This window comes from Dendrobates tinctorius, unplaced genomic scaffold, assembly GCF_039654945.1.
Source record: "Dendrobates tinctorius isolate UK_male_01 unplaced genomic scaffold, ASM3965494v1 ptg000125l, whole genome shotgun sequence".
Classification (NCBI taxonomy): Eukaryota; Metazoa; Chordata; class Amphibia; order Anura; family Dendrobatidae; genus Dendrobates; species Dendrobates tinctorius.
Genome location: NW_027361793.1, coordinates 7,242,999 through 7,256,934, shown reverse-complemented (window position 1 = coordinate 7,256,934; position 13,936 = coordinate 7,242,999). Strand labels below are relative to the sequence as shown.

Sequence of the window (13,936 nt, the reverse complement as noted above, 5' to 3'; positions counted from 1 at the left end):
GACTGCTTGTCCCTTTCCTGAATCTTGATTTATTTTGTTCTGGGACTAAAATGATTTGTTTTCTGTGGACTGTGAACAAGCATGTGTATTAATGATCAATTTCTCAAGTAGCGCACATTAATTCCTAAAAAAAAAAAAAAAAAAAAAAGAAATGTCATTGAGGCTTAAATACTAATATGCATTTGGTTAATTAAAAGAGCAAGAATTAGTTATAAGCACGGTGAGCTCCAAGAGCCAACGACAGGGAGAGTGGAATATTTCATTCAGCTTATGGATGACTATAAGAACATTAAATATGAACTAGCTGATAATATGCAAAATTAGGATTTCAAAATTGACATTTTAAATGTTCATTTAATGGCCAGAGATTAATGAGATCGGCTGAGTTTAGAAGAAGAAACATTGTTAATACATAGTGTACAGGTCTTCTTCCCAATTCTGTCCGAACCAAATGCACAATTATTAATCACTTTCCCCTAAAATATATTGCCAGTCGTAGTTGTATTCCATTCTAGCTTTGCTTTTAACTACCATATGGCATAATCTTGCATAATGTTTTATTATATGTAGTGATTTTTAATATTTTAGTTTTGAAATTAATGCTGTGCGAGTCTTTTCTATTGACCACACATGTATTTCTACAGATAAATGAGATATACTCCTATTTTTTTGTGATCTAAGAAAGCCCAACTTTTCCACCCTCCCATAATATGAAAGGCCTCCATTCTACGTAATATAGGAAAGGCCTCAATCCCATGTAATTATCTAATTTGGACTGACTTGAACTTCTGAATATCCTATTTAAAATGTGGAGCCCGAAACTGGATTCCATATGCAAGATGTGACCTCAGCAGTGATTTATAGAGGGATAATAATACATTGAGATCTCGGGATTTTCTCTCTCATTTTATTCATCCAGAAATACTGTTTACTTCAGCATCTACTGCCTGACAAAGAACAAAGCATTCAAATATTACCCATGGGAAAAATACATGCTTAAATGACCCAAATATACTGTATGTCTACAGTGTGTCCAAACCAACAGCTTAATTCTATGTCCAAAATAAGTTGTAAAAAGGAGTTAAGAAAACTAAAACTCTTAAGCTGCATTTACACTGAAAGTGAATGAGTGTTATTAAGAAAATTCCTTTCACGAAAATCTTTCAGTGTAAACAGGCTGACGATCACCTGATGAACTTTTGTCGTTCATAAATGATCATTGTTCTTAAACAGGACTTGTGCTGCCGAGAATAATAGCAATGAATATGCACTGAGCAATTACAGATCGCTCAGTCTGTATCGTTACTGTGGTCAGTCTGATTGGGCAGACTATTAAACGACCACCGACAGGTAAATGTATAAAGATTGGCTGTTGTTTTAGTGCAACCGGTCTGCTAATTAAATGGATCTTTACTCTGCCATCATAGTTTGTTAATAAACTCTTATATCAGCAGAAACTGTAAAGAGAAAATGTATGCAGAAAATAGGATGACTATTGTTTTACATTAAGCCAACATTTAAGAGAAGTTCAAGATTTCCTAAGGTGAGATTTTACATGTGTTATCCCAATGAGAGAATTTTGAGTTATTCAGACATGAGGGAAATTGTTGAAACCCCTTGCCAAGCCAGCAACATCAGTCTGGTCCTCCCTGGCATTCATTCTTAGCAAGGATGATGTGCCGTCTTCCATGCCTGAGCAATGCAGTGAATCTCTGTCCTCAGCAGTGTACAGGGCAGACCAATTGATGGCTTCAGCATCTACAAATGAAAGAAAGCCCATTATCACTGCAGCAAAGTAAACAGTCGCCGGCATGCAGTAATGGGAACAGCAGAGCAGCAACTGAACGCATTGTAGTCCACGGACTGGCCGGCAGCTCTCTTGAGTGTGACAATCCAAGAATTGCAATGTGATCATCATCCGTCCATGAGTTGAATAAAGGAAATTGTTGGAATTGTGAGAAAAAAAGCTTATAACAGACCACATGGAAATTTTATCAGTCATCTTGATGCTTGCATACTGTCATGGGAAGCCTAGGTAACTACAGGCTAAAACCCCGGGGCCCCTGCGGTGTCCCTCAGACTAGGGGAAACCCTGTCTGTCCCTCAACCCAGGGTTTACACTGAAGGTGTGCCTGCCTGGGCCTCCACCCTGTCCTTGTCTCCTGTCCAGCCCTAAGCTGAACCCACCACTCTCCACCCAGTGAGGAGACCAAACACCATACCCCACAAATAAGTACGGACAGGGATAAAGGAAATGCACCACACCGCGTACACACAGGAGAATACAATAATGTGCAAGGGCAACCAAAAAATACAACACAGGGAGGCAAAATGGCAACAACAGAATATACTACACCAGAAACAGTATGCTCCTTAGACCACCACTCCAGACCGGTATCGCTAGCACAAGGCAAGAGCTATAGTCGGCGACGCCCATAGTCACGCAGGACAATTTAAAGACAGAGGGCGTGGCTAAGCCCTCAGCCAGAATGACAACCTGGTTAACACAATCTAAGCCGGATCAGAAGACCAACCAGCGCCGCTGAGAACAAAGTGGTAGGATGAGGTATTACCGCTGTCTGCCGGACACCCTGGTGCGAACAGTGTCCGACATGACAGTACCCCGCCTTCTACGAGGGACCCCAGGAACCTCACAATGTCGAGGACCCGGCTTGTCCGGATGGCAGCGATGAAACACTGTAACCAGTCGGTCCGCATGTATGTCCGAAGCCGGCACCTAAGTCCGCTCCTCAGGACCATAGCCACGCCAGTGGACCAGGTACTGTAGAGTGCGACGCACTACCCAAGTCAACCACCTTGGACACCTCTAACTCCAACGTGGCATCCACCAAGACAGGAGGTGGTGGCACGGGAGAAACATCAACAGCACCCACGACCTTCTTAAGTAACGCCTTGTGAAACACATTATGTATCTTGTATACGGCAGGTAACTCCAAACGAAATGCCACAGGGTTGATAATTGTGGAGATCCTAAACAGACCAATGAACCTGGGACCCAACTTAAGCGATGGTATTTTGAGTTTGATGTTCCTTGTAGACAACCACACCCAATCACAGGTCCAGACCAGGCACACGTCTACCGTCAGCCACACGTTTGTACCTAGAAAGCGCTGCTTTACTCTCCTCCAAACGGATGACAATTGTGCTCCCAACTGGTCCTCCTCAGGGACGCCCGCAGAGCACCCTTGGTGCAAGGTACAGAATTGGGGATGTTGACCATAAACATAAAAGAAGGGAGATTCCCCAGACGATTCCTGACAATTATTGTTTATCGCGAATTCAGCCAGAGGAAGAAACGCCGACCACTCTTCCTGATTGTCAGACACAAAACAGCGTAAGTATTGTTCCAGGTTTTGGTTCATACGCTCAGTCTGCCCATTCGACTGCGGATGGAAAGCCGATGAATGAGACAATTTAATCCCTAGGCATGAACAAAAAGCTCTCCAAAATTTTGCCACAAATTGTGCACCTCTATCAGATACAATGTCAGATGGGACACCATGAAGTCTGACCACCTCACGAATAAATACCTGAGCAAGCGTCTTCGCATTGGGCAAAGATGGCAAAGCAACGAAATGTGACATTTTAGAGAACCGATCAACTATTACCAGAATGACCGTGTTCCCAGCCGAGGAGGGCAATTCCGTAATGAAATCCATGGAAATCTCAGTCCATGGCTTACTGGGCACACAGAGAGCATGCAACGTGCCAGCAGGATGGGAGCGTGGTGTCTTGGCCCGTGCGCACGTGGTACAGGTTGACACATATGAGGCCACGTCCTGCTGGATTTTGGGCCACCAAAAACGACGTGATACAAGTTCCAGAGTGCCCTTAACCCCTGGGTGGCCCGCCAGGACAGTATTGTGATGTTTCCCTAACACGTTTAAGTGTAGGTGTAGTGGCACAAATGATTTATTAGGAGGCAGATCCGGTGGTACCGCCTCCTGAGCCTCAGCAATCTCTGCCTCAACTTCTGTCGTGAGAGCCGAGACCACAACTCCCTTTTGGAGGATAGGCACCGGATCCTCACGTGGCTCTCCACCCGGAAAACATCTGGACAAGGCGTCCGCCTTAGTATTCTTAGAACCTGGTCGGTATGTCAAAAAAAAATTGAACCGGGTGAAGAATAACGCCCAGCGAGCCTGTCTGGGGGACAAGAGTTTAGCAGACTCTAAATAAAGCAGATTTTTATGGTCTGTTATAACAGTAATCTGATGGACAGCCCCCTCCAAGAATTGTCGCCATTCCTCAAATGCCAACTTGATGGCCAACAATTCCCTGTTACCAATATCGTAAATTACGCTCGGCAGGCGACAGCTTCTTGGAGAAGCAGGCACACGGATGCAATTTGCCCAAGGATGGACCCTGAGACAGTACCGCCCCCACTCCAACCTCAGATGCATCCACCTCCACGGTAAATGGTAGGGAGACATCAGGCTGAACCAGGATGGGAGCTGAAGCAAAACTGTTTTTGAGGAATTCAAACGCGCGCACAGCAGCCTCAGACCAGTCAGAAAAATTGGTACCGTTTTTAGTCATGTCGGTGAGCGGTTTAGCAATCATAGAAAAATTCTTAATAAATTTCCTATAATAGTTGGAAAAGCCCAGGAATCGCTGAAGCGCATTGAGATTATCAGGCCAATCCCACTGCAGCACCTCTTGCACCTTAGCGGTGTCCATTTTAAACCCTGAGACAGAAATTACATAACCCAAAAAAGGTAATTCTTGGACGACAAATACACATTTCTGAAGCTTGGCATAGAGCTTGTTCTCCCTGAGCAACTGCAATACCTGCCTAACATGCTCTATGTGTGTATCACGGTCGTGTGAGTAAACAAGAATGTCATCAAGGTATATGATAACAAATTTCCCCAAAAGATGAGAAAAGACATTATTTATGAAATGTTGAAATACTGCTGGCGCGCTCGTCAACCCAAATGGCATCACCAAATTCTCAAAATGACCATCAGGGGTATTAAATGCCGTCTTCCATTCATCCCCTTGACGGACTCTTATGAGATTGTACGCCCCCCTGAGGTCAAGCTTGGAAAACCATTTGGCACCAGACACCTGGTTGAACAAATTGGGTATCAGTGGCATCGGGTATGGGTCACGAACTGTAATCTGGTTGAGTTCCTTGAAATCCAGACACGGGCGTAATCCGCCATCTTTCTTCTTGAAAAAGAAGAACCCCGCCGCCAATGGAGATGATGAAGGCCTGATGTGCCCTTTGCTTAGACTTTCTGCAATGTATTCTTTGAGAGCTTGCCTCTCAGGACCTGAGCTATTAAACATCCTGGCTTTCGGTAACTTGGCCCCCGGTTTTAACCTAATAGCACAGTCATAGGGTCGGTGCGGTGGCAGCTCTGAACAACCTCTTCCAGAAAATACATCAGCAAAGTCCAGCAGTGGCTCCGGGATGCTGGGAGTCACAGCGGAGATACACGTGGCCAAACAACTCTCCTGGCAATATCTACTCCACTGGATTATGTCCTGGGTTTTCCAATCAATCACCGGATTGTGCATAGACAACCATGGAAACCCTAGAACTACCTGAGCAGGTAAATTACTGAGCACCTTACATGTTACCCGCTCAGAGTGTAGGACCCCAATGTGGAGTTTTACATCAGCCACAAACTCTTTAATCTCCCCTTGTGAGAGAGGGGAGGCATTGATGGTAACCACCCAGATAGGATTAGGCAGCTTCTCCACCTTAAATCCCTCTGTCCACGCAAACTTTTCATCAATGAGATTAGCGGCTGAACCACTATCTACATATACAGTAATCGACAGCTCTTGGCCCCCGATTACTACCTTGGCAGGGAGCATACACTGGGAGACCACCACGGAGGATATGCAAAGGCTCAGACTAGACTCCTCCAAACCCTCCGAGCCTAGCAGTTTTTCCGCCGGCACATCTTTCTTACGTACCAGGGGGCAAGCATTAATAAAATGTCCTTTTTTGCCACACAAAAACAGACCCCTTGCTTTCTGGGCAAGGGACATTTATGCTTGTTATTATGTGTATGTGATATACCAGCGATCTGCATAGGTTCCATGGATTCACCCGAGGCAACCTCACCAGAAACTGCCCCCCCCCACAGGCAATGTCTCCTGCGACCTCTGACGAAAGCGGCGATCGATGCGTACTACAAGCACCATAGCAGCCTCCAGAGAGGCGCCAGTCTCATACATTAGCAGAGCTTGTTTAAGGCTGGTTTCACACTTGCGTTTTTTTTCGCGGTATTTTAGCGCTAAATAGCGCATGCGTTTTTTTTCCCTATACTTTGCATGGGATGCGCTTATGTGCGCATATACCTGCGTTTGTACGCGTTTTTCCGCGCATGCGTTTTTTTGCGGTATGCGCTCGGGCGCACAAAATGCATCCTGTTGCATTTTTTGGGCGTCCGACTTGCTTCAAAAAAACGCATGCGCGCGCAATGCGTTTTTTTACAGCAAGACACCCATTATAAGTCTATGGGTGCGCATATGTGCGCATTGGCATGCTTATGTATGCGTTTTTTTGCGCATGCGTTTTTTTTTTTACCATTAGTTGGACAATGGAATTTAGGGGTTTGGGTTAGAGTTAGGGTTAGTTAAAGGGGTTTAGGGCTAGGGTTAGGGTTAGCTAGGGTTTAGGGTTAGGGTTAGGGTTAGTATGGTTTGGTTAAGGGTTAGGGTCAGGGTTAAGGTTAGGGTTAGTATGGTTTGGTTAAGGGTTAGGGTCAGGGTTAGGGTTAGGGTTAGTATGGTTTGGTTAAGGGTTAGGGTTAGGGTCAGGGTTAGGGTTAGGGTCAGGGTTAGGGTTAGGGTCAGGGTTAGGGTTAGGGTCAGGGTTAGGGTTAGGGTCAGGGTTAGGGTTAGTATGGTTTGGTTAAGGGTTAGGGTCAGGGTTAGGGTTAGTATGGTTTGGTTAAGGGTTAGGGTCAGGGTTAGGGTTAGGGTCAGGGTTAGGGTTAGGGTTAGTATGGTTTGGTTAAGGGTTAGGGTTAGGGTCAGGGTTAGGGTCAGGGTTAGGGTTAGGGTTAGGGTCAGGGTTAGGGTTAGGGTTAGGGTCAGGGTTAGGGTCAGGGTTAGGGTCAGGGTTAGGGTTAGGGTTAGTAAAGTCATGGTTTGGGTTAGTGCGAGGGGCCACCTAATGTTGGAAAAAACCGCAAACGCAGTAAAAACGCACTAAAAACGCATACAAACGCATAAAAACGCTGCGTTTTTTTCATGCATGCTCATAAAAATGCTTGAAAAAAACGCAGCATTTGTATGCGTTTGTATGCGTTTTTTCAATGCGTTTTTTTGCGGGAAAAACGCGCTGCAAAAAAAAGCAAGTGTGAAATTAGCCTTACCCTTCCAGAAACCCTATGCAAAAATTGACTCCTTAGTGCAGGGTCATTCCATTGAGTATCCACAGCCCAGCAACGAAATTCCATACAATAATCCTCCGCCAGTTGCTCACCCTGGAGCAGAGAGCGTATTTTAGACTCTGCTAACGCCAGTCTGTCAGGATCGTCATAGATTAAATCAAGAGCAGAAAAAAAAAGTCTACGGACTCAAATGCAGGTGAATCAGAAGGTAGTGAAAAGGCCCATGCTTGTGGATCACCACTCAGCAAGGAAATTACCAAGCCCACACGCTGAGCCTCATTTCCTGAGGAGAGTGGACGCATACGAAAATACAATTTGCAGGATTCACGAAATACAACGAACTTACAGCGATCACCAGAAAATCTTTCAGGAAGAGGTAACTTGGGTTCAGGTGCCCTGACTGCTGCCTCAGTTTGCACAGCAGGAACTGACAGGCCTTGTTGCTGGACCGCCCCCCTCAGTTCAGTGACCTGTATGGACAGAGCCTCCAGCTGCTTGGTTATGGAGACTATAGGATCCATGGTAAATAAAATTTGGGCCGACTAGGTTGTCATGGAAAGCCTAGGTAACTATAGGCTAAAACCCCGGGGCCCCTGAGGTGTCCCTCAGACTAGGGGAAACCCTGTCTGTCCCTCAACCCAGGGTTTACACTGAAGGTGTGCCTGTCTGGGCCTCCACCCTGTCCTTGTCTCCTGTCCAGCCCTAAGCTGAACCCACCACCCTCCACCCAGTGACGAGACAGGGATAAAGGAAATGCACCACACCGCGTACACACAGGAGAATACAATAATGTGCAAGGGCAACCAAAAAATACAACACAGGGAGGCAAAATGGCAACAACGGAATATACTACACCAGAAACAGTATTCTCCTTAGACCACCACTCCAGACCGGTATCGCTAGCGCAAGGCAAGAGCTATAGTTGGCGACGCCCATAGTCACGCAGGACAATTTAAAGACAGAGGGAGTGACTAAGCCCTCAGCCAGAATGATAACCTGGTTAACCCAATCCAAGCCGAATCAGAAGACCAACCAGCGCCGCTGAGAACAAAGTGGTAGGATGAGGTATTACCGCTGTCTGCCGGACACCCTGGTGCGAATAGTGTCTGACATGACACATACTTTCTCATATTGGACGATGTTGGGGAAAGAGGGATCAATATGCCTGATTATCATAGGGGTTTTCCATCATCTGGAAAACCCCTTCTTAAAATAAGTACTACGGTTTGAAAAATAAAAATAACATACTCACCTTCTGCATGAATGCTGTTCCGGCAATGTTGGTGTGGCGCCCCTGAGGTTCAGTCGCCACAGAGGTACTGCACCTCCTCCTGAAATGTGGTGCCCCACCATCCAGGTAAGGTGGAAACTCCTGACCACACTCCAACACCTGCACCCCACACCACAAAGTAGTGTAGCAAAGCACCTTCGGCGGCTCCCTGCTTGGAGTATAGCAAAGTACCCATTGGTGGCTCCCTGCTTGGAACACGAAACGTGCTGGGAGGTGGGTGGAGTTAGATTACATTTTCAAGGAGCGGGAAGAGTTTAAGTCAGGGAGTCAGTAGTTGGTTGGTGAGAGAGAGAAGTTCCCTAGAGAGAGGGATAGATGGATGGAAGTGCTGCAGCAGATCCCAGTGATCTGGGTCTGCTGGCACGGGAAAGAGAGAACGAGAGAGCAACATGGACTGAAAGCTTGACTCTCCATACAAGGAAAGGATTAGTATGGAACGTGAGGAGTAAAAGAGAACAGAGGACGTGGGTGAGAAGAGAACCCTTCCTAGAAGTTCTAAGCGCAAGGCCGGGGCCCGGTCCCCGAGGATGTACGGATACTAATGGTCCTGCAGCAGACACCGGAGGAATAGAAGTAGTGACCACTTTATTCCCACACAAGACTTGGGGGCACAATAGCAACTGGATAGTGAGCCGGGACTTAGTTGCAAGGAGTCCCCGAAGCAGGCTACAGCTGTCTGCCATACAAGTAGAGTTCATAGGAACATCAAACAGGAGGAACTCCAGTGTAACTCAGTACTAGGAGGACTTAATCTAAAGGCGCTATAAGAGGAGACGTTCAGAAAGGCACAAGTTGGCGGCGTTTTGGAAAGGAGTATTCCATCTGGTCTGGGGGGTTGACTGAGTCCCAGACCCGGAGGACACGGCACAGAAGCAGGCACCTGTTTGTGCAACAGACCGTGAGTAAAGCTTTGGAACTACATGCCCTGGTGTCCTCCACTTATTCAAGCGTCAACCTGCCCGGCACCGCTACATCCCCTGCACTTGACACTACACCACCTAAGTGTCACCATATCTACTCTGCCCTGGGACAACAGCCCTGCCTGTGGAGGGCTATACCATCACTGCTGCACCACACCATCTGTCCCAGAGGATCTGTCTGCAGCGTCGGCCTAACATCTACATTGCTGAACACCACAGGTGGCGTTACGACTTATTCATTCACACTGAACATTTACCATGGGCGCCCAGGGCCACGGGCCGGGTCACAGCTACCGTGACAACTCCCATTGAGATCCACCGGGCCCGGTACCGAGTACCCCACAGCCCTATGTGTGAGGGCGTCCCAACTTGGCGTCACAAACAGGATGACGAGACCCGATGCCATCGGGTTCTGTGTGCCTACGATTTATTTAACTTAAAAGTTTGTGGAAATGTGCCGAAGACCAGATTTGATAGACTGTAAAATGAATGCTAAAAATGGCCGCTGGCGCGGTGAAGAAGGGCGTGACAACATGGGTGGTCCTAAGAAAAGACGGTGAACTGTTCTGGGCCTCCCCTGTCTGAACTTCTATGCAACTGCAACATGGCCCACCCCCGAGGGGTTCGTGTACTGGCTTGGTATGGAGGAATAGGAAAAAGACGCCGCCCTCAGAAGGAGGGGCGAAGGCCAGTGGCGGGAAAAGAGCTGAGACAGGAAGAATGCGGGAACGCCATCTTGGAAGGAGAAGGGAGGAGGCCTGTAGAGCGTGCAGAGGTTGAGTCGGATCTCCCCGGGGCCATGGCTGAAGGCTCCAGCCCAAGTCCCGAGATGAACTGCCAGCAGCTGGAAGAAATTACCCAGCTGACGTGCCATCTGCGACTGAGGCAGAAAGCCTTACAGAGATTGAGCAGGCAGCATGCCCAGGAGGGGACTACACCATCGGCACCTCTGGACTCGGTACCTTCACCAGTGGTACCTGTCACCACTGAACCGGACTGTCCTCAGGCAGCGCAAATATATACCTCCACGCTGTCTATACGGCTGGCTGCGACCTGTCCGGAAGAGTCACCGGAGACCCCGGGAGCTGAGGCCATGCTCCCGCCTGGACCCGACGCGACTGCGCAGGTCCCACCGAAGGCCTCTGTGGACCCAGAGCTGCCATCTGCTCCACCACCACCGGCAGCCGGACCAGCCATTCTGGTTGATATCCCTGCAGTTGCCCACCATCTCAAGCCTGCACCGGAACACCGCCGGGAGGCCCCAGGTATGTCTGCTGCCCCTGTACCTGGGAAGGCCCTGGGGTGTGCGCCCATGGCAGCGTCAGGACAGGTCGTGCTGGACCTTGTCTGGGACCGGGACGCTGAACCCTGGGGGGAGACATCCGAACCCCTGGCGGCGGCACCCTTGCTCACCATGGGTAAAAGCAGGCCCCAGGAGGAGGAAGAGGAGACGGAGTCCTATTGTCAGCAGACCCTCTGCCAGCTGGCAGTGGAGCAGAGGGAGAGGGAACAGCGGAGACTGGCTGTGTTGGGTCCTGATCTGGACCGGAAAGAGAAGGTCCGTGCTGGTCATTATGGTCCCCGGTATGCAGCTTGATGGGGTTAAGTTTTAAACGTGAACCACGAGAGAGGTTTCGAGTTCGTTGCAGACCCCAAAAGAATTAGTGAATTTTTCTTTAATCGGAGGGATGTGGAATCGCACCTGAGAAAGGGGCACCCTGCTAGAGACCTTCAGCCAGGGGAGTACGTGACTTTCACCCGGCATGAGGGGTTGAGAGGGTGGTATGCCATGAATATACGGCGGATACCTGAAGAGCTACTGGCAACTTATACAGGAAAGAAGATGTATGTACCCCCAGGTGTCACCACCACTTCATCTCATATGAATCCAGCAGCAGGAAGAAATTGTCCAGCAGTTCTTCCCTGGAAGCAGCAGCCCAAGTCAACAGCTTCCAGTACCCCAGGAGGGGACTAGCCAGAACCTGCAAAATAACTAACTTTGTTGCCCAGGAAGGTATTTGCACTGTTGTGCCTTTTTCTAATTTTGTTCATGTTTTTCTGCTCGCACTTTTGTTGCCCAGTTTGATTGGCAGCGTTTCTTCGTTTGGAACTGTGGAGATCATGGATGCTGAATGATCCAGAACTGTGTTTGCAAATAGTTGCACCTCTTTAGGTGCCCTCTCTTGGTTTTACATAGACACTTTGCGAAGATAACGTCTACCTCATCTGGAGCATGACTCCAATCAAAGGACACTGCAAGAGATCCTGGCTGGGAGCGGTGTCCAGCACTTACACGAATTATTGAAAGTTTTAATGTGAAGTATTTGATAATGTGTCTTATGCTAGCTTTTATATAAGATGTAGGAATGTTTTAATAAAGAGATGAGAGATTTGAATAAAGAATGAAGATTTGGAAAATGTAGGTGATGAACCAGGTATCAGCAGTTATCACTTTAAGCTAAAGAAAGGTAGAAAATGTGAAAAAGGAAAGATGATGAAGAAATAGGTTGATGATGAAACTTGCACTTTTGAATTAAGACTTTAGATAGTTAACTAAGAATTGTTTGCAATGTTCAAGAATGCGTGCCTCTCACATTGAGGTTAGATAAGAACTGTTTATTAGCAATATAAAAATTTGTATGTTCCTGTATTGTCAACTTTGTTTCCTTGCAGCCCGTGGACGTGCTCTGTTTAACGGGGGGGTATGTGGCGCCCCTGAGGCTCAGTCGCCACAGAGGTACTGCACCTCCTCCTGAGATGCGGTGCCCCACCATCCAGGTAAGGTGGAAACTCCTGACCACGCTCCAACACCTGCACCCCACACCACAAAGTAGTGTAGCAAAGCACCTTAGGCGGCTCCCTGCTTGGAGTATAGCAAAGCACCCATTGGTGGCTCACTGCATGGAACACGAAATGTGCTGGGAGGTGGGTGGAGTTAGATTACATTTTCAAGGAGCGGGAAGAGTTTAAGTCAGGGAGTCAGTAGTTGGTTGGTGAGAGAGAGAAGATCCTTAGAGAGAGGGATAGATGGATGGAAGTGCTGCAGCAGATCCCAGTGATCTGGGTCTGCTGGCACGGGAAAGAGAGAACGAGAGAGCAACATGGACTGAAAGCTTGACTCTCCATAGAAGGAAAGGAATAGTACGGAACGTGAGGAGTAAAAGAGAACAGAGGACATGGGTGAGAAGAGAACCCTTCCTAGAAGTTCTAAGCGCAAGACCGGGGCCCGGTCCCCGAGGTTGTACGGATACTAATGGTTCTGCATCAGACACCGGAAGAATGGAAGTAGTGACCACTTTATTCCCACACAAGACTTGGGGGCACAACAGCAACTGGATAGTGAGGCGGAACTTAGCAGCAAGGAGTCCCCGAAGCAGGCTACAGCTGTCTGCCGTACAAGTAGAGTTCATAGGAACATCAGACAGCAGGAACTCCAGTGTAACTCAGTACTAGGAGTACTTCATCTAAAGGCGCTATAGGAGGAGACGTTCAGAAAGGCACAAGTTGGCGGAGTGTTGGAAAGGAGTAATCCATGTGGCCTGGGGGGTTGACTGAGTCCCAGACCCGGAGGACACGGCACAGAAGCAGGCACCTGTTTGTGCAACAGACAGTGAATAAAGCTTTGGAACTACATGCCCTGGTGTCCTCCACTTATTCCAGCGTCAACCTGCCCGGCACCGCTACATCCCCTGCGCTTGACACTACACCACCTAAGTGTCACCATATCTACTCTGCCCTGGGACAACAGTCCTGCCTGTGGAGGGCTATACCATCACTGCTGCACCACACCATCTATCCCAGAGGATCTGTCTGCAGCGTCGGCCTAACATCTACATTGCCGAACACCACAGGTGGCGCCACGACTTATTCATTCACACTGAACATTTACCATGGGCGCCCAGGGCCACGGGCTGGGTCACAGCTACCGTGAAAACTCCCACTGAGATCCACCGGGCCCGATACCGAGTACCCCACAGCCCTGGGTGTGAGGGCGTCCCATTGGCACCCCGTGTCCTTGGACTCCTGTGACAATGTTATGCCACGTGAGCTCAGCAGCCAATAAGAGGCCACTATTGGGCTGCTGTGATCTCACCATTTCACTTTCACTTGTCCATGATTTGTCTGAGGAAAATGTGCAGCAACCCAATAGTGACCCATGATTGGCATAAAGTCATTCGAGCCCCAAAATATTTGGTGACCACATACCTGAAACTGCAGCTGTGCAGAAGGTGAGGATATGTTTTTCTTTTCTTTAGAAGTGGGACTACTTATTTGTAAAATGGGTTATCCAGGTAGTGGACAACCCTTTTAACTCCTGCAGGATATAACTCAAAACTAGAAGGATC

General features: G+C 48.1%; 1 protein-coding gene across 1 annotated transcript in view; it reads right to left on the bottom strand.

The window, feature by feature from the left end:
* Positions 1–893: 893 nt before the first annotated feature.
* PARD3B (par-3 family cell polarity regulator beta) overlaps positions 894–13,936 on the bottom strand; it is a 1,359,033-nt gene continuing 1,345,990 nt past the window's right edge. Inside the window, exon 21 of the mRNA XM_073541870.1 lies at positions 894–1,758. Within this exon, the coding sequence (XP_073397971.1) occupies positions 1,752–1,758 (7 nt within the window). The 3' untranslated portion in view covers positions 894–1,751. The remainder of the gene's footprint in view (positions 1,759–13,936) is intronic.